At 45.1% G+C, this 20,686-nt stretch overlaps 1 protein-coding gene and 1 non-coding gene across 2 annotated transcripts; one reads left to right on the top strand and one right to left on the bottom strand.

Moving 5' to 3' along the window:
• Positions 1–4,372: 4,372 nt before the first annotated feature.
• ZNF285 (zinc finger protein 285) lies at positions 4,373–18,407 on the top strand. The gene is given in 6 exon segments (XM_006911784.3): positions 4,373–4,414; positions 10,832–10,888; positions 13,678–13,804; positions 16,133–17,349; positions 17,351–17,561; positions 17,564–18,407. Coding segments are annotated over 5 exon segments (1,761 nt in total). The 5' UTR covers positions 4,373–4,414; positions 10,832–10,873; the 3' UTR covers positions 17,755–18,407.
• A 2,160-nt stretch (positions 18,408–20,567) lies between these two features.
• Positions 20,568–20,686, bottom strand: LOC112479713. The gene has a single exon (XR_003046310.1). It is a non-coding gene; the product is annotated as a 5S ribosomal RNA (ribosomal RNA).

The raw sequence follows: 20,686 nt of genomic DNA, 5'->3' as shown, positions 1-20,686 counted from the left end.
AGAGAGGGCAGCACCATGTGATGTGCCCCTTCCAGACTGACTGCTTCATTCAGGTGACTCGGGAGGCCTGGGGCGTGGCCTGGGCTGAGCTCCTCTCTGCTGCCTGCAGTGCTAGACAGAGTCTAGGTTATAGACAAGGAAGTGGAGAAGGCACGCTTTGTATCTAAATAAATAGTTACAGAACATATTTAGAAGTCCAAAGCAAAGTATTGATAGCAAGAAATGTTAGCTTTCAGACAGTGGCTTTAAAAACCTGAAGGATTTTATGGAACAGCAGCAGAGGAGTTCAGCTGATGGGGTAGATTTTATAGCCAAGAGGACAGATATGGACACCTTCCCTGCCCATCAGACCTTCAAGGTTTGTGGTTGAAAAGCTTAACTCACTCTGAGGATTTCCAGAGGTGGACAGCAGATTCTTAAAACTCTGGGCAGTATGTCCCCCGTGTTCTGGAGATAGCTGTCAGATGTTGGCTGTGGCCACAGTCATCTCAGTGCTTGACCAGGGCTTGGAGGATGGCGCTTCCAAGATGGCTTTGGGCATCATATAGCTGTGAGCAGGGGGCCTTAGTTTCTCAGTGACTGTTGACAAGGGTTTCAGTTCCTCACCACGTGGGTTTCTCCACAGGGCCTTCATAGCATGGCCGCTAACTTCCCCTATAGCAGGAAGCCACATGTGGCCACAGTCATCTCAGTGCTTGACCAGGGCTTGGAGGATGGCGCTTCCAAGATGGCTTTGGGCATCATATAGCTGTGAGCAGGGGGCCTTAGTTTCTCAGTGACTGTTGACAAGGGTTTCAGTTCCTCACCACGTGGGTTTCTCCACAGGGCCTTCATAGCATGGCTACTAACTTCCCCTAGAGCAGGAAGCAACAGTGCCTTTTATGACCCAGTCTCTGAAGTTGCCATCACTTCCGCTTTGTTCTTTCCATTAGGAGTCACTAAGTCTAAGCCACACTGGAGGGCAGGGGAAATAGCTCCGTCTCTTGCAAGGACTGTCAAAGAATTTGTGGCTGTTTCTGCAAACCACCACACCTCCTTACAACATGGGCCAGTAATATACATGGAGTGGTAGTCTCTACAGTTGGTCTCGTGCTAATAATTCTACTTCCTTTGCCACTTTGGAGCCTACTAGAGGCTGTCCTTGAGGTACCACTGGATTGCCTATATACACACACAAGTACCCAGGTGCCACTCAGCTCTCAGGGTTTCAGTGGCAGCAAGGGATACCAGACAGTTAAGGGGAGAGTGTTCCACTTGCAATGGAATGGGTCCTATTGGGTGTAGCAGTGCAGTGCTTTTTATGCAATTCCTCAGTGATAAGAGATGAGATGTTACTCTCTATTGTCATTTTTTGAATGTCATGGTAGAACGAGTACTACAAGTTTAAGGGGATTTGGAGAGTTGCGAAAACACCATCTGTGAGGCAGAGTCAGAAATTAAATGATAGTACACAAAGCTAGATGTTGAGCAAGTGGGTTGTGGGGAAGATGAGTGGTATAGAATGTAGTTCATAGTGATAGCCAGGTTATATCCTCCCAACAGGTTGATGATGTGGCCATTTTATAAGGTAGAGGCAGAGACTCGAGATAGCTAAGATGCAGGGTGGAACTTCTACAGATGGGGAGGTTCTCCTTAGGATAGTACCCACTGAGTAAAAGGAATCTAAGGTCTTATGAGGCTAAGCTAAACGTGGGTGTGACAGGGTAGGGGCAGGGTTAACCAACTGTTGCAGTGGCCTTTGCTGCCTGGACAGATGCCATTCTCAAGGAAGTCATTAGATCTGAAGTGCTGAATGAACTGATGATACCACCTTATGAACCTCAGAAATCACAACACATCTGACAGTGGCTAGGGGAGGAAGAGAGGAAGAAGTGAGACTCCTTCTCGATACCCCCAGCTCCGACTCCTGAGCTGTAAGTACTTCATGCAGATCAAAAGACTCTTACTCCTTGACTGACGGTTAAAAAGAAAGCAGATGCACAATTTAATCTTGTCTCATTCGTGCGGAGGAGTAAATACGTGGCCAGAGACATATTTCTGTATACACAAATACACTAATGCCTTTTATGACCCTTGGGGACTTGGCATGTGAAAGGAGACTTCTTTTTCATAGTATACACACGTTAGTAACTTGAAATTTTTAATTGTGCAGTTGGAAAAAATGTATAAAATAAAAAACACCCTTCTCCCTAAAAAATCGTTTTCACGTTCACAAGTATGCAACCCTCAGGGTTCACCTAGAATTACTACAAAAGGCAACTGCAGTCTGTTTGGACCGAGGCATCGTGGACTATTAGATGAGGGAAGTAGGCACCTATCAGGATGCCATCCAGCTGGTGTATGCTGGCCTCAACTGCCAAAAACCAGGACGTGATGGCAATCAAATGAGCTCACAAAGAGCTTGCACCACACAAGTTGTCTGGAAGACCATCTTAAACATATTCCTTTCCCAGGGGCTGGCAAACCTGAACGACTCTGTGGGACTGATTTTCTAGAAACCTAAGTCCAGAGGATTAACTGGTTCTACATTGATTCTAAAATGTCCATGATCAGGGAAAGCACACAGTGGTCTCAGGTGGTGACAGCACGAATGTGACAACAGTTCTGACAGGTTAATAAATTTTCTCCCCGCAAAAGTGCTAGAAACCAAAGAGTCGCTGATTGGGCCGCATCTGAGGAAGCCTGTGGATCACATAGAAACTGGCAATATGAATCGTGTTGCTCCAGGACGGTGCTGTCCAGTCGAAATATGGTGCAGAACAACATGGGAGTTCAGCAAGTGGCCCTTCACAAAATAATAACTTCTTTTACCAGCAGTAATGAGTTAGGAAACAAAATGGGAAGGGATACTATTCATAATAACAGCAACGAAAAACATTACACATTCAACAAATTAAACTTTAAAAGAGCAGGGATTTTTGTTGTTATTGTTGTTATTGGTATATCCCAGTGCTTAGAATGGTACCCAGCACATAGTAGGTGCTTAAAAATAAATAAACACAATAGACAAAAATTCCTGTCTTCCAGGAGCTCAAATCTTAGGGGGAGGTAGGCAGTAACCAAAATATGTGAGTAAATTACATAGTATTTACAAGGTGAAATGCCAAGGGCTGTTGCAGTTTTAAATAGGAGGGCCATAGTAGACCTCTCTGAGTGACATTGGAGCAAAGAATAAAGAAGGTGAAGCAGACCTCGAGGCCATTTGGGAAAAGAACATACCAGCAGAGGGACAGATGTGAGTGCAGGAAGCCCAGTGTTGTTGGGCCAGAATGGGCAGTTGAGAAAGTAGTAGTAGATAAGGGCAGAGAGGAATGGGGCTAACAGAGAAATAAATCTGGAGGATCTACATATTTATCGCAAATATTACTGAGGCGTATTAAAATCTCCTATTCCCCACCCCCAATAAAAAGACTTTTAGGATCATCTAAAATTAAGGAAGACTCCCATCTCTGTGGCAGATCTTACTAGATTTTTTTTTTCAATCCTGATGAAAGAAATATCAAGACATCAAAAGGCAGAGGGCAGAAAGATCTGTCATCTTTGCGTGCCCCAAGTTGCAATGCCACGCTATAGCTAGGTATTATTTCTCCAGCTCCTGCCCATCATTTGGAGGTGAGGGATCTTCAGTTATCTGTTGAGTCTAGAACTCGAGCTGGCAAAGAGAGAGATTGTTCTCATCTGCTTTTTGGTGTTTTCCTCCAGGCCGGAACTGTGGTCCTCTAGTGAAGTCCGTATTCAATTTTCTTACCCCATTAAGAAATCAAAAAGACATTTTCTTAAATAGAAATCCTAAAGTGCAGAACACCAGTCCCAAGGGAGACTTCTCAAACAGAATCCGAAAACTTTCCGTGTTTTCGTGATTCGTTGACATATGTCTCTTTTAAGACACCCTCCCCTCACGGATTCCAGACAGAAGCCACTGGTTCTTAATTCTTTCCGCCCCGGAGAAGGGGAAACATTACGGGGGCAATGCCATGTCTCAAGTATGGAAGGTTTTCCAGAGTCCCCGTCAATAAAAACAGTGAAAAAGCATTTAAGTAAATTTTGAAAATTGCGTGTTTATATAAAGAGTATGTCTACAGAATAAGGACCTAGAAGGATTTTCACTAACAAGCGCTCGTTTCCAAATGGTGAGATACTACTGTTCCCCCTCCTTTTTATCACAGGTGGAGAGTGATTTGTTTTAATTATTATTAACATTTCATTGTCTTATGCTATCGCGATTGTCATTATTTTATATGAATAGAGAGGGACCAGGAGGCCCCGGCTGCACTGCTCGCTGACTGTCCCGCTGCCTTGCGCGCGAGCGCGGCTGCCGCGCAGGGGTTTCTGGGGATTGTAGTCCACAGGCTTCCTTGCGCGTGCGCTGTGTTCCCAGGCGCGCGCTGTGGGCGACATTGTTGGCTGTGCTGAGGTGAGTCGGTCTTGGACCGCGTCCCCTTCGGAGGCATCTCCGAGGGTAGTGGGTTCGCCACCGTGACCCGGCCCTTCGACTAGAATGGGAGGAGTTGGAAGCGGGGACTGGTGACTGAGGAAAGGGCCGCCTTGTGGGGCTGGGGTGGTCAGGGCCTCCGGCCCGGCCTCGCTGGGATGCGGTGGGGAGAGCTTATGCTCGGTTTCGCGGGGCAGCCCCAGGCTGGGCGGGGATTGACTCCAGTAGTGCGTCTGCAGGTTTCGGGCTTGCTGTCGGTCTTGTGACGTGCATCTCTGGACCCAGGTGGGGGATAATGGTTTGGGCTCTGCATCCAGGACTGGGGAGAGTTCCTCTCCGAATATGGGGGACGGCTTGGGTTGGTCTTTCCTCGGTTTGCCGCGGGCGATTCGTACCCAGCACCCTTCGGTTTTTGGAGGCTTAGATTCTGAACGTCCTGTTTGGGCTCTGACTCCAGCAGGGCATTCTTAACTTTGGGGGGGAGGTTCTGGCCTCTGGAAGTAGGGGAACATCTCGGCTGTGCATCTCCTCTCTCTAGTAATAAACATGGAATTATGTTTCTGAATACATTTTGAAAAAACTGCACCAAATTATTAATCCCAACCTCGCCTTGCATGCTGAGCGTCAGGGAATGCAAACAGGATTATAGGACACATGGCAAGGGTTATAAGACACGTGGCAGATTGTAAAATTGTTAAATTGGAGCCATCAAACTGGAAATTTGAACACTGACTCTACATTTGATAAACTTAGGGAATTAATGTTAATTATTCTAGATGTACTAGTAACATTTTTAAATGACTTCATATCTTTTAGAGCTACATAATGAAATATTTATGGATGAACTAATACCTCAAGGATTTGCTTCAAAATAATACATGAGGATATGAGAATGGGTAAAAGTATAGTTGAAACAAGAGTGACCACGTGTTCATAATTGTTTAAGGCATGTGATTGGTACATGGGGGTTCATTATACTATTCTATCGATATGTTTGAAATTTCTATAATGAAATCTTTTTGAAGCAGTTTTCCAATTAATAAACTAGGAGGTGCCTGAGGCATAGAGGGGTTTGGATTCCACTCTTAGTCGCCAGTAGTATATGGGGGCTAGACCTTGGGAATTCCCTCTCAGACTAGGTTCCTGGGCCCTGAGAGTCACTGTGAGCTTGGAGGTGCAGCCAGAGCTTCAGGCCTTTCAATAAAATTCTGTAGTTTTCTTCCTTAATGAAATCGATTCATAGGTGTTTTACAGCTCTTGTCTCCTGTTAGTGCGAAAATTTTTTCTTCTGTTTCTATTTTCTTCTTTTTCGACACCTCAAGTTTATTATGTCCAAAACTGAGTGCCTGATCCTCCTTTACAAAACCTGCCCCTCCTACAGTCTTCCCCCTCTCTATAGATGGCGGCTCTGTCCCTCCAGTCACTGAGGCCAACGCCTCCAGTCCTCTTTCCCACCCCACGTGCAAGTGATCAGCAGATCCTGTGGACTGTGTCTTCAGTATAGATGCAGAACCCAACCGGCTCTCACTACCTCCACCTCTACTGCCCTGATCCGAGGCACCATCATCCTTCGCTGGGGTTATTGTGATAACCTAACTGGTCTCCCTGCTCCCTCTCTTGCCACTGTTAGTCCGTTCTCAACAGCAGCCAAAATAATCCTGTTAATACCTAAATTAGATCAAGTCACTCCTCTGTTTAAAATCCTCTGTTGCTCACATCTAAAGAGAGCCCTCTCTGAGCTTATAGCCAAAGGAGAAATTTAAATAAGCAACCACAGTATAGTGCTACGATAGAAATGCCAGCCATAGTGGGTACCTGCTATGGTCTGAAAGTCTGTGTTTCCCCCAAATTCAGTTATTGAAATGCTCATGCCCACTGTGCTGGTATTAAGAGGTAGGGCTTTAGGGGACGATTAGGTCCGAGGCAGAGACCTGGAGCATGAGATTAATACCCTTGTAAAAGAGACCCAAAAGCTCCCTTGCCCCTTCCACCATGTGGTGATACAGTGAGAAGTCTGTGACTTGGAAGAAGGCCCTCATTCGATGGTGGTGGCACCCTGATCTTGGACCTCCAGCCTTTGAAACTGAGAAATAAATTTCGGTTGTTTAAAAGCCACCCAGCCTGTGGTATGTTGTCACAGCCTCCTGAACAGATTGAAATAGTACTTAATGTGGTAGGGGATAGCAAGGAAGGCTTCTTAGAGGAAGTAACATCTGAGTTGAGACCCAAAGGATAATAATAGCAATAATAACAATCATAGCAACGCAGTGCTAAAACTCTTTAGCATAGAGTCCAGGATGCTTCAGTTTCGGGCCTGTGGTGATGTTTCCAGCATCATCTTAGCTACCATCCCCTGTGATTCTCTGTGTTTTGGTCCATACCCAAGTGCTTCCTGTTCTTTGGCCCACGGTATTTCCCACATCTGTTCTTTTGCCCATGCTGCCATTGTTGCCTGTTAACTTTTCCTCCCTTCTCAGTTTGGCAAACGCCTACTATTTCTTCAGGCATCAGCTACAGTTCAATTGTCATCTTCTCCCTAGAGCCTTCCCTGACTGCCTGGACGCCTCTTGGGGTGTGTTGGGTTCCTGTTCCCTGGGTCTTTATATGGTTTTGTGGAATGTCTGTTGCAGCATTTCTTGTGTTCCAGTGAATTAATTTGCTCCCATCTCTATCCTCTAGTTTGCCCATCCTCTAGATCAAGGACAGATTCTGACTTTTATATCTGGAACACTTAGCATAGAGCCCAGTACACAATAGCCAACACTTACTGAATCCTTACTGGTGCTAGGCACTGTTCTGAGCACCCGACATGTAGTAACTCATTGAATTCCCACAACTGCACTGTGAAATAAGTTCTCTTCACATCATCATGTACAGAGGAAGGGACTGAGGCAGCCAATGCATGACAAAGCCAAACCTTGAACCCAGGCAGACTGATTTCAGAGTCTACTTTCTTAACAGCTAGGCTCTGCCATCTTCTCTCATAGTCAGCATTCAATAAATGGGTCATGATGAGCAGTTTTCCTTACATTTTCAATCTCATGATCCAGCCTCTTCAGTCTGAGAATTAAGCTTGGCAAAGGCCCAGACATCTCCATTATCTCATTTATTGGGCACCTATTGCATGCTAAACCTAGCACATTTACATGAATAAGACAGTCTATTCGTAAGGAGCAGTACATGTGTTACAATGGTTGGTGGCACAAGATCCAGTAGTCTGACTATAGAAGAATGATCCCCATGAGTGGGGTATATGGGAAAGCCATTAGAAAAGCCCTCCCATAGTTAGAGTCACTTGAACTGGCCAATTTAGGCTTCGCCACATGCACACAACCGTGTTTCGCTAATCTTAGGTTTTGAACTGGCTCTCTGAGGGAAGGGCTGCAGTGCACAGTCATGCAGGTTGGGCACTGCACAAGGGGACCACACCTAAAGTGTGCCATTTGCATTATAGGACACACACACACACACACAGTTACTTAGCAGGTAGCAATAAAAGTGACTTGTTCTAACAAAATCAGAATTTTCCAGCAGATGAAAGAAAAGTATCTTGAGGAAGGGATGTATTTTTCTGATTTGTACGAAGGCATCACGTGGACTGGGGACAGCACTGTCTGCAGTCCTGCCACAGGCCCTTAGGGCTATAGAGGCCTTTGGTTCAAGTACTCACGAATCACAGACATGCAACCTCGGAATGGTCTGTATCCTGTTCCCAGGTTGCACGTGTGGCTAGGTACCTCTGGAAGAGTTCCGGTTGGTCTTTCCTTAGTTCTGCAGCCTCTAGGTCTTCTGGGGAAAGGAGCCCAGAATCTGGGAGCAGGGTTTGGGGAAAGACTTGGGGCTTATTTTCCTGAGCAATCGCAGTTCCAGATTCAGCTTCAGACTCTCTTGACCTCAAGAGGTTGATACGGGCATTGGTGTGCAAAAGCTGTGTGGACTTCAGCAGCTGAGGGAAAAGCAAGGGTCTTGAGGGATCACGTGCCCCATTGCGTTGGTTTCCCACCCCCAAATTTATTTATTATCTTTCCACCCTGCTTTCTGCCCTGAGAGGCCACCATTGCCCTCTGGCCTGCTTGTCTTTGGCCAAAGGGAAGTCACAACTGGAGGGTTTGGAGAGAGGGAGAAGAGCGAATTAGAGTATTTGGTCCTCCAGTTCTCTCTCTGCATGGTTGTCGCAGATTGGCTGTGCTTCTCAACAAAAGGTTACAGTTCCTGTCAGGTGGCCTTTCCCACACAGCCCTCTCTGTTCCAGGCTCCAGTAACTATTCCCTCCCCATCCCCTTTCAGACCCGTGTAGTAATGACACCTCTCTGTCACTTCCCTATGGTTTGTAGTCTGGTTATTAAACCCCCCTTGAATTTGAATGTGCCATCTAGTTCCTGCCAGAGCCCCGACTTGATGAAAGCAGGGAGGGCCTGAAACCAGAAATCTAGGAAACCAACCCCCACATATGTGTGGGTGCCTGTGTGTACATGTGTCCATGAAATTCATCCTGCCCGTTGTTGGCTCCTAGGAGAGAGCAGATTCTGGAAGAGGAGAGCCTAGTGTGTCTGTGCCTTTGCATGTGTCAGAGCCGAGTCTGTCTCTGCATCCATTATTGTCAAGAGACATTAACTGAGTACTTGATAAGTGGCAGGCTCATTACCAGGTACAGCAGGTAAAGACAAGGCTCGGTTATTTCTTCAGGATTTATAGTTTTTTGACAGGGCGGGGAAGAAATGTTTCTGGTAACTATTATAAAACTACATGGTTAACACTGTACTAAAAACTTGAACAAATCTTTGTTGGAGCCCAGAATATGGGTGATTCATGCTCTCTCTTAAAGGCAGAAAAGGAGGGAAAAAACTCTAAGGATTTCTCAAAAAGACTTTTCATAACTTATTAATTTTAATCTGTAACCCTGTGAGCTCTAGGGCATGCAACTCAAAGGGTGGCATGTGGACTGGTGACAGTCAGAGAACTAAACTTTATTGGTCTATGATCAGACAATTTCAGCATGAGTGTAAATGTTTAAAAGTGTATATAGCAATTTTAGTAATTGTATGATTAATAATAAAAAAAAGGCTTGTAATTTATATGCCTTTTTATTTCCTTTTTCTAGAAATTTTTTTTATTATTGTATTTTACCAAAATATTAGTCTGTGACAGAGTGAAAATAATATGAAATTGATTCTTCTTTGAAGCACTATCCGAGAGGGCAGAGACGTGGTTTTTGGTTTCTCTCTTTTAATTTTTGGGGGTTTCCACAGTGTCTAAAGCAGCAACTTTATACAGTAAGTTTCTCTTCAAAGGCAAGAGGCCACCGTGTTTAGGGGATGATAAGACAGACTCCCAGCAGGAAATAAACAGCACCTTCAAGTTGAGTAACTTGAGAAGCGCTTAATAAAGGGGTGGTTTTCAAAGGTGCGGGCAGGGTCCAGTTTGCCAACAAAGGGTATTGCACTATTCCAGAACTAGTGATGGCAGGATGACTTACTACCCCCGGGACTGAAGGGCTAAGGGAGGGAGCAGTTACCAGAGGCTGGAGAAAGAGCTATAGGACCACAAAGGAACTATGACCTTTGGGATGTGGAACATAGCCAGTCCAGTGGAGCCTCCAGGGAAGGAGCTGGGGAAGTAAATACTCTTGATCTCACTTTTGTCCCTTTCCTGGATCCCCTATTTTTCCCCATTGGCTGAACCCAACCAAGCTAGAGAGCAAAGGAATCCACTGGTAGATATAAGCAGGACAGAGAAGGGAGCTGGGTGTGTAGGGAGTGGCAAGCTTACCGTGTTTCTGGCTACCTGCTTGGGTCGACCTGCAGTCCCGGAGAGTTCCCAACTCAGCATACCGTGAGCATTTCCAGAGCAAAGAATGTGCTTTATATGTCGTAGGCATATCATCAGTATTTGCAAGAGTAGTGTAGGCTCCGGAGGGTAGAATGAGTGTTGGAAAGAGATCATTTTGGAAGCCAAGAGTTCAGATCTTAGCTAACTGGAAGTTCTTCAGACCACAGGTCCTAGCCACACAGGATCAAGTCTTGGAGTGTGAAAGTGGAAGCAGAAGTAATCCCCTCGTCATCCAGAGATCACTCTCCACATCGGCAATTCTGGAGCCTCTTTTCCAGAATAATTAGGATATAGGTGATGTCAATACATTCGCAAGACTGAGAAAAGGAAAAGAATGTGACAGTTTTGACCCAAAAGCTGGAGGAGAGAGATAGGAGTTGCACAAGGGTCTGGGATGGTGGGGAGGGGGAGGCTTGATGAGGTGGGGGTTCAATCTGTTAAGAATGAGAAGGGAGGAAAAGATATCTCGGGAGAGAGGAATGTGTGAGAAAGATTGGACAGATAGAAAGGAACCAGTGTTCCTTCACGCTTGTTAAACCCTCGGTCTCATGGATTCTTTCTTCTTTGCAGTCTGCTGTCGCAGGACCCTGCCCTCTCCAAGAGGAAAGCAGTATGACTAAGTTCCAGGTGGGTGAAAGTTTCCTTCTTTCTCTTAAATGCCATGTCCATTCTGAGGAGCTGGACACCTCTGTTTTCTGAAAGGAGGTCAGCAAGTTTTAGGCGACAACTATGTGTTAGGCACTCTGCCTTCTTGTAACAGCTGTGTGAGGTAGGTGGTTTTCCTCCCTTTGTAGAAATGAAGAAACAGGCTTGGAGATGTCAAGACGTCTGGCTCAGGGCTGCTCCAAGTACAGTTTGTACCAGTGCCGCTCCTGCTACTCCAGGAACTGCTTGTTCCTGGTCCACGAGAGATAAGCACAGAAACCAGTGTTGCAGAAAAGCTCCAAAGTCAGACCAGCGAAAAACCAAGCAGTAACTCAGGGAGAAGGGGAACTCAGGTTTATTACACATGGTCCCGGAGGAGCTAGTGCTCTGAAGAATCTGGGCAGTGTGCTCAGTTGCAACATTCCTTATATATAAGAATTTTACTCAAACTGATTGGTCAGTTTGAACTCGAACCGCTACAAATGGCGGGAGTTGCTATGGTTGCAAATAGTAACATTGGTGGAAGGGCGGAAGTTGCTAAGGGTTACCGATGGTTACAGATTGTTACAGGAATCTGCCAGGGGATCTGCCAGTGTACAAGGCACTACAAGAGAGGGGAGCTGCTAGGGGTACAAACAGTGACATTTACAAGTCAAGCAAAGTGCAAGTGAGCTCTTGCATGAGCTCCTGCATACGGCAGGCATATTTACAGAAACAGAACAAAGAGTTGGTTAACATTTTGAATTATATTTTTCATTTTCCTCTTCACCAGGAGCGCGTATTCAGGAACTTTTACAGCACTTGGGCATCGCCACAGCCTCTGGGTGCCCGGCCGGCACACACAGGGACACACTCTGAGTAGTCCCTGTAAGCAGCAAGAACTGAATGTGTATGTGCCAGTCCGGGTTGAACCAGCAAAACAGAACCAGTAGGAGATGCATATTAAGAGATTTATTATGAAGAAGTGGCTTATGTGATTGGGGGACCGGGCAGGCCATTAGGAAGGGCAGGCTGGATGCCCTGGACCCAGCGAAGCTGCTCTCTATCCGTGGAATTTATGAAATTTATTTTGCTCTCAGGGAAGCCTTGGTTTTGCTCTTAAGGCCTCCAGCTGATTGAAGCAGGCCCTCCCTGGTTGGCTAGGATAGCCTCCCGTGAAGTCAGCTGACTGTGGACTTTACTCACATCTACGAAATGGCTTCACAGCAACACCTAGGTTCTTGTTCAATCTAGGAGCTAGGGACTGCGGCCTAGTCAGGTGGATACATCAAAAAGACCATCGTAGGGTGGAGCAAGGGTTTTTTAAACGATGGAAAAATGTTTTAATTATGAAAAAATATATATAATATCCATTATACAGTTTCAACAATTAACGTTTTGACACATTTGCTTAATTTATCTCTTTTTCACTTTTTCTTTTTTCTTTCCCAAAACATTTTGGAAGACTGATAAAATATTAACATGTGAATAACATGTTATTTTATACTGTACTGTATTTTTCTGAGCTTATCACTCTCTTATAGTACCTTATTATAGGCAGCTAAAATAAACAAGCTCACACTTTCACCCTTCTACCTGGAAACCGTCTTGCCCAAGTTCACAAACTCGTTAGGTCTATTTTCCATATTCGAAGTTACTGCTAGCAACAGTTTTACAAAATGTTTCACTGCTACATCGCCCAGTCACCATTTTTTCCAGCCTCCTGTTAAGTTTCCTCAACTATTACAGCCTGGTCCCAAAGCCAGTGCCATAGGTAGCACTCTGCTCGTGGTAAGTTTCTGTATTAGTTAGCGTGAGTGTTTTCTTACAGCGATGGCAGAAGGGCAGGAGAGCAAGCTGCAACGTGCAAGACCTCTTATGGCCTGAGCTTAGAACTGGAAACAGTCATGTGGCCAGAGTCAAGGTCAAGGGGTAAAGAAATGCACTCTGGTGGTCCTTTAGTGGAATTGCAGGTCGTGAGAGAATAAATAGCAATCTTATTTATATAGTACAGTATGTATTTCTAAAAAAAGAAATGGATTATCAGTGATTTTTCAGTATCATCTAACACCAACAGTAATCAAATTTCTATGCTTATCTCAAAAAATACTTCCTTTCGATGTTATTCTATGTGTTCCTCTTCACAGCATTTCCTTCCTGTAAGTAGAGACACTAGGTGCTTGATTAGATTCAGGTTCAAGCTGTTACAGGACTACCTCATAGGTAGTGCTGTGTGCTAAGGAAAAGGTTTAAAATTTTCACACTCGTGTCTATTGGTTTATAAATTTGGTCTGTTAATATTTTTGGACCACCCTTGTTCCTGACTCCTATAGCCATTTCCGCATAGGACCCTTGCCAGGGATCCCCCCAGCTGCAAGGGTGGCAGCGACATAGGTGTTTTTTTTGCCCAAGCTCCCTGTTGAGGCCAAGAAGAGCGAAAGGGCATAGGCCGGGTGAACCTCCACTCCTGACCCCTGATTCCCACCGGGTCTTGTGCCACGTGGGCTGTAGGGTATGTGTATTTCTTGGCTCACCAGCCCCGACTCTATTTCCTCCCTTAGCCTTGTGGGGTCTCTCTGGCGCCCCCCAGTGTTCGAGCCTAACATAGAGCCAGTTGTCTAATTAATTAGAAGTGCGATTTGCAGTGTCCTAGCTCCGGCATTTGAGGTTTACAAGTGAGAGTTTGGAGCAGAAAGACAATGACCTACTGACTGGCTCAGCTTCCCACTGTGCTCTTCTTCCGGCAGTCATTTGTGTGGACGGATTGATGTGGCATGTGCTTGATGTTTTAGGAAATCGTGACTTTCAAGGACGTGGCTGTGGTCTTCACCGAGGAGGAGCTGGCGCTACTGGACAAGGCCCAGATAAACCTGTACCAAGACGTGACGCTGGAGAACTTCAGGAACCTGGTCTCAGTGGGTGAGGACAGCGACCCCCGTGACGAAGCATCAAACTACTGGTCCTGTTTCCTCAAATGATCAGCTTCGAACGAAGTAGAATATTTAGTTGGAGCACAAAGGGAAACTTTGGCCATTGGAGAGAAAATGCCTAAGAGATGCATGTGCAGATGAGAACCCTGCAGCTAATGAGTTTTAACAGATAAATGTGGGCGGGTGACCTTGAGAAGTGACCCCTGGCCTGTGGGTACCCGATGCAGTTAGGGCACCTACCCCGACCTCCCCACATGTTTAGGCTCTCATTCTTTCCTTATATTTCTCAGACTGAGATTGATAAAGTTCACGTGCTACGGAGGGCCTGGGTCCCTTGGTTGCTTCTGGAGAAACACTGATGTTATAGACAAACTAGAGTTAAAGGAAGCAAAGCAGGATCTGCCATGCAGTGAGCGCAGTATAAGTGTCAGCTTATTTGCTTACTTGCTGATAAATATCTAACCTAATTTCAGTCTCTCAAAGGCCCATACACAGATATGCATCCCCTCAGTTTAGTTTATGAGACAGTTGCTATTACTGTCCCCCCGTTTACAAAGGAAACAACTGAGGCACAGAGTGGATGAGTAACTTGTCTACGATCAAACAGATTTTAAGAATAACTAAGCTTTGAACCCCACCCCGCTTCCTTGGCAATCTGGCTCTAGACCCTGTGTTTTTAATAACCGTGTGAAACTAAGTACCACTGTGTCTATACATTATAGACATAAGGCTCCTTGGTCTAAATATGCAGGATGCAACCCCACGGTGAGTCCTGAAATCAAGTTACTGTGTCACAACCAGCAGTTTTTAAAAAGCAAAATAGATAAATGGACTAGAACACAAAATGTACATTGCACTTGGTGAGGTAAGTATCAGCTGATGAAACCGTTTTAGTTAGCAGTGTGTCTACTTGTGCATACTGGGTCACGGTATAAGTGCTTTTCTTGCTCTGGGTATAGTCAAAATAATTGGGAAACTACCGCTTTAAGCCTGTTCCTTTTCTCTGACACCACCTTACGAACAAAGGTCACTCTCAGTAAAATAACTCAGAAACTACCTCGAACCAGAATCATTGTCCAGATGGTCGTGACCATGGTAATCGTGCCATTTTGAAGGCCACCCCCTTCTGCCTCAACCCCTTCTTCGTTGTGGCACTTCAGGACCATCTTGCTTCCCTGGATGCCAGGCCACTGACACTTCCACATCCCCCATTCACAATGTCATGGCTGTTTGAGATTCTTCAATAACTTAAAGGAGGAGAAGTTAAGAAAATGGATTACGGGAGTTGGGTGGACTTTTTCTCTTCGTGGGAGCAAAAGAACCTCAGGGAAAATAAAAAGGGTGTCTCTTTGTTATGGCGCGAACGATTCTAAGACCCATGAAGCCAATGAGATTAATTATGAGCCTTTATTAGCCGGCCGGCGACTGACTCTCTACCACGCAGGGTTAGAGGAGATCAGCACCGAGCTTTCAGAGGAGGCAGCTGATAAAGCCTCCTACTAGATCCTTCAATAAGCAGATTACAAGAAGCAGAAGTTAGCCATTAACATTTTGTACAAAGATAAATGTGTCCGGGGAATTCTCAGATCAAACAGGGCCTAATAGACAGTTTTATCATCTTCACCTTGGAATGTTGCGCTTCTCCTGGGGCTGGCGCCTGGAGATATCACCTCCCTGAAACTGGAGAATTTCCACTTTTACATCTTTAAGCCTCTCAAAGGTACATGGTGCCTCCCCTACCAGCCCCAGACCCGTACTTTATAATATTATTCCCGTTTCGGTTCCCCTTGCTGCGTTAGGCCCAGCACACCCAGCCATGCTGACTGTACACAACATACACATCAGTCCTACCCCATGTAACGGTGATGTGAAGGAAGGGTCACTTTTAGGAGACAGGACTTATTGCTTGTTTCTGCAACCTTCTACGGTGTCTTGGAGGGTTCTCGTGATCCTCTGTGTCTCCCACCTGTGTGTCTAGCATTCCACTATTATGCACTATGTGTGTATCTACTGAATCGCACAGGAATCTTCCTCATATTTTTTTGTAGCAAAATGATTGAAGGCTTTTATTGACTACTCTTATAGCAGGGAGGTGAATTTCTTACTTTATAAGTTTTCCCCAAGATTTCTTTTGATTTCCCTGCCATATACCTGAGTTTTAATTGGCAACTCACCTATTCAAATTACTGTGGTTCTAATGGTTTCGCATATGAATAGAAGCCAGTGACAAGTTCCCACCCCATCCTACTTCATTTTCTCAAACCTTTGGATAGACAGTTTACTTGTTCCCTTAGCCAAATTCTCTTTCTCCTCATAGGAGACGGGATCAAAAACAATATTTTGAATCTTCAGGAGAAAGGGTTGAGTTGCCTCTCACGAGAAGTACTCTACTGTTGGCAGATTCGGAAACAAAGGATCAGTGAACTAACTGTGAGTCAGGATTATGCCACGAATCTTCAAGGAGGTTGTCCCCGGTATTTAGAAGATGTTTTCCTGTGTGACAAGTGGGCAAGAGTATCTCTTCAGATTTCTGACAGTGAAAACTATGTAATAGATGCCGTTCACTTAGCAAACTGTGATGGCACTGCTCAGGAAGGCCTGACGCAGATCCTCACCCCGGACTCTTGGAGGAAAACCAGCTTAATGACCGAGGCCCAGAATTCTCAGGGAAGCTGTAAGAGAATTTATATGGAAGAGAAACTGCGTGGATGTGCCCGGTGTGATGACAGCTTCGGTCGGACCTCCCGTGACTGCGATGATCCCCAAGAATATAAAGGAGAGGAACTTGGTAGATCCACCAACGGTGGGGAAAACCTGGTTATGAAGTCAAGAGCCAGACAACATAACGTGGTACACGCGGCACCGCATCCTTTCCATCCTGGAATGGGCTTCACAGATGGTGCAAATCCGAACTTCCATCGCAGCGCTCACGTGGCAGAAAAATCTTATAAGTGTGACCAGTGCAAAAAAGACTTTAGTCAGACTTCAGATCTTATTCGTTATAAAACCCATGCAAGTGAGAGACCTTATGAAGGTCAAGAGCAGGCGAAGGGCTGCCAACAGAGCTCAGACCCTCCCAGAGATAAGAAGGGCCTCTTGGAAGACAAACCCTATCAATGTCCGGAATGTGGCAAGGGCTTTAGGCGCGGCTCCTCTCTTCACAACCATCATCGAGTGCACACGGGGGAGATGCCCCACAAATGTGACGTGTGTGGGAAGGGCTTCGGGTTCAGGTCACTACTTTGTATTCACCAGGGAATACACACGGGGGCAAAGCCCTACAAATGTGACGAGTGCGGGAAGGGCTTTGATCAGAGCTCCAATCTCCTTGTCCATCAGAGAGTCCACACCGGAGAGAAACCCTACAGATGCAGTGAGTGTGGCAAATGCTTTGGTTCGAGCTCCGTTCTGCAGGTCCACCACAGGTCGCACACGGGGGAGAAGCCCTATAGGTGTGGTGAGTGTGGAAAGGGCTTCAGCCGAAGCACACACCTTCACATTCACCAGAGAGTTCACACTGGGGAGAAACCCTACAAATGCAGTGTGTGTGGAAAGGCGTTTGCATACAGTTCCGTCCTTCACAATCATCAGAGAGTTCACACGGGAGAGAAACCTTACACATGCCAAGTGTGTGGTAAGGGTTTCAGTTACAGCTCATATTTTCACTTACATCAACGCGATCACACCAGAGAGAAACCCTATAAATGTGACAAGTGTGGTAAGGGCTTCAGTCGGAACTCAGATCTTCACGTTCATCTCAGAGTCCACACGGGAGAGAGGCCCTATAAGTGTAAGGACTGCGGAAAGGGTTTCAGTCGGAACTCGTATCTTCTTGCTCATCAGAGAGTGCACACAGACGAGCTGCAGTATACGCGTCATGAGCATGACAAGGGTTTTGGTTGTAGCTCCGACCTTCTTACTCATCAAAGACTGCGCTAGAGGACAGAAGCATCATAAATGTAAGTCAGGGTTCAACCAGGAAAACAGAAGCCACTCTGTGTGTTCCAGATGACAGAGCCTTATTCAGCCATTGGAGGGCTGGGAGAGCAAAGGACAGGGTCACTGCCACCTATGTCAGCCTGTAGCACAGAAGCACCTAGTTCTTAAGACCATCTCAGGAAACGACTGTAGATCTCAAAGAACATTCAGGATAGTGCTGAGAAATGAAACCTGTGTTATTAGTGTGGTCAGAATATTAGTTCGTACTCAGGTTTTCAAATCCATTAGATTCTCTAAAAGGAGAGAAGCTCTATAGAAGTGATGTTTTAAGGGTGTGGCAGAAACAGTTCTGTGTGTTCATCACGCTCGTCCATTTCCTGGGCACACAGGAGGATTCCATTTCCCAGGAACCCTTGCATTTAAGAGTGGATCCATACGATTGGGTTTCAACCAGTGGATGGCAAGCAAAAGTGATATAAGCCACCTCCAGGCTCGGCCCTTACAAACCTCTCGTGATTTCCTACAGGCTTCTTCCTGTCATGGTGACCTGTTTATTTCACACTGGATTGATGAAAAATGGCTGTCTGACCTGTGTGGGACTTTTTTTTTGTTGTTGTTGTTAGTAAGAAATAAACATTTATTGTGTTACACTACTGAGATTATGGTGGTTTATTTGTTACTAGCTAGCATAGCCTAGGCTGTCCTGACCAGTACAGAGAGATTTAATAGCAACATGTTTCATAGTCATTGGAGTCCACATAAGAGTGCCACATAATTCAGAGTTCAAAACTTTGAAATCTTTAAGGCTCTGTGGCCGTGCAGACAGCAAAAATGGTGGATAGGATTTTTTCAGTCTTGTTTACAATAGCTTTTTAGAGGGTGCTCATTTTGTCAGGTTCCTTCCAAAACTGTGATTTAGTTTGAAATTATAGATGGATTTGGGAGGAGGAGATATCTTCACAATATCTTTCTTCATCTTCAGTAACAATATCTTTCTTCATCTTCAGTAACAATATCTTTTTTGTATGTTAGTTGATTTATAGGTTTCTTCATTTGGATCATGTTTTATTCCTAGTTCATCTTACATTTGCCTACTAGTTACACTTTGCATACAGAACAGCCATTCAAACTCAAATAAGACCATCTCTTACTGACCCAGGTGGGCAGCAGGGAAAGATTAACAAAACTCCGTGTTACTAAGGGAGTGGAAAAAAAAATTGGCATTCTTACATAAGTTGGGGAGAAAAAAAAAACAGGTACAACATTTGTGGAGAGGATTTCGTCTCTGTATCAAAGCGTGTATGTGCATTGTCTTTGAACCAGTAATCCCACTTCTCAGAATTTATGCTTAATTGCCCAAGTGGGGTGGAAGGGAAGATGGTTTCAGAAGGGATCACGTTCCAAGGATACTTACAGTAATAAAAATTGTAAACAAAGATCCATGAATAAGAAATCGAGTAAATTATATTATGGAATAAAATAGCATCATTAAAAGTGATCTAGACCTATAAACATTTCTACCTGTTGTTTGGAGGAAAAAATCAAGTCGTAAAAGATGATTACGTTATGATCCCTGACTGAAACACGAGAATTTAAAAGTGCAGAGTAGCACTGAGAACCATCCCCTCTACCACTCTTCACTTCGCTTTTCAGTGTCTAAAGGGTTGTTTGGAATATTTAACCCAGGTAGGGATACGTGAAAAGTAGGAATTGCTGTCCCAAAATAATTTTTCCTTCTCTGTATTTAGATGCTTGAGGTCACACTTTGGTCATTAGACATTCACCAATGCTTACAGTGTTTTTCCTTAACGGGCTGGGAGTAGAGCTCATGGTGGAGAGGTTGGATTGTTTGGAGAAAACAAGTAATGGTGGAAGATTGTGAGGTTTTGCTTTAGAAGGAAGCTGCCAGAATGGAAGGCAATGGGCTTAGTCTGTCACTAGGTTTTTACTGTGGTATAGCTCCTTGTGTGGGTAATTAGTGCAAATGGACCAGTAGGAGAGCCAACTCTCCTCTCACTGGTGGCCTTCCTTGTGTCTCTGTGCCTATTAGGCTAGATTTTGGGCCAATTCTTGGCTTGCTGAACCTGATTTTGTATGTCTTCTTGTGTAACTCAGTGTTTACTGAAGAACTGAGCAGTAGCTGGGGCTTGGGAGTGCCAATGATTGCCATTAAGTCTAGGGGCATTGTGCCAATTACCAATTTATTGCCTTTCAGCTCCAAACTCACCCTTCAATACATACTCTGTGATAAGGAAAGTCATTCCTTTGAGCATTTCTTCTTTGCAGTAAACACAATGTTAAGCTTTCTCAGTAGAAGATGTTGGAGGGAGATCGCAGGAGTAAGGGGCCTCCAGCTGTTTGTAGCAGCTGCATGGTCAATCACAAGTGTGGGTATTGAAAACGTTTATCTGGTCATGCGCTGCACCAGCCACACACCTAGAATCTACAGTCTCTTGCTGATTTGCAGATCTAGACTGTCGGTCACATTCCCATGGACTTCTGGATGTAGTCCCTGCATGCAACAGGCTTTGTACTCACATAGGCACACCCATTCCCCCTGTACCTGGCCACTGGCTGGGGCTCATCCGTTCCCCAAATGGATGCCATCTGCACCCCTTCTTTTTATATCCCAGAGTGTCACTCCCACCTACACATTAGTAATAAATACTCTTTCTTCACAAAGGAGCTTTTGTCATAACAACGTTCCACTTTATTTTTATTTTTTATTTATTTTTATTTTTTAGGCAAGGCAACCCTCGGTCACAGATTGCGAGGACCTTGTCAGTTTACAATCCCTTATTTTTTATTTTTTATGTCTACAGCACCTGGTCTTCCTAGGTGGTCTCCCATCCAAATACTAACCAGGCCCGACCCTGCTTAGCTTCCGAGATCAGACGGGATCAGGTTTGTTCAGAGTGGCATGGCCGTAGAC

The sequence above is a fragment of the Pteropus alecto genome, unplaced genomic scaffold (assembly GCF_000325575.1).
Source record: "Pteropus alecto unplaced genomic scaffold, ASM32557v1 scaffold194, whole genome shotgun sequence".
NCBI classification, from domain to species: Eukaryota; Metazoa; Chordata; class Mammalia; order Chiroptera; family Pteropodidae; genus Pteropus; species Pteropus alecto.
The sequence above is the reverse complement of the archived record's forward strand: the minus strand, read 5'-3'. Positions and strand labels throughout refer to the sequence as shown.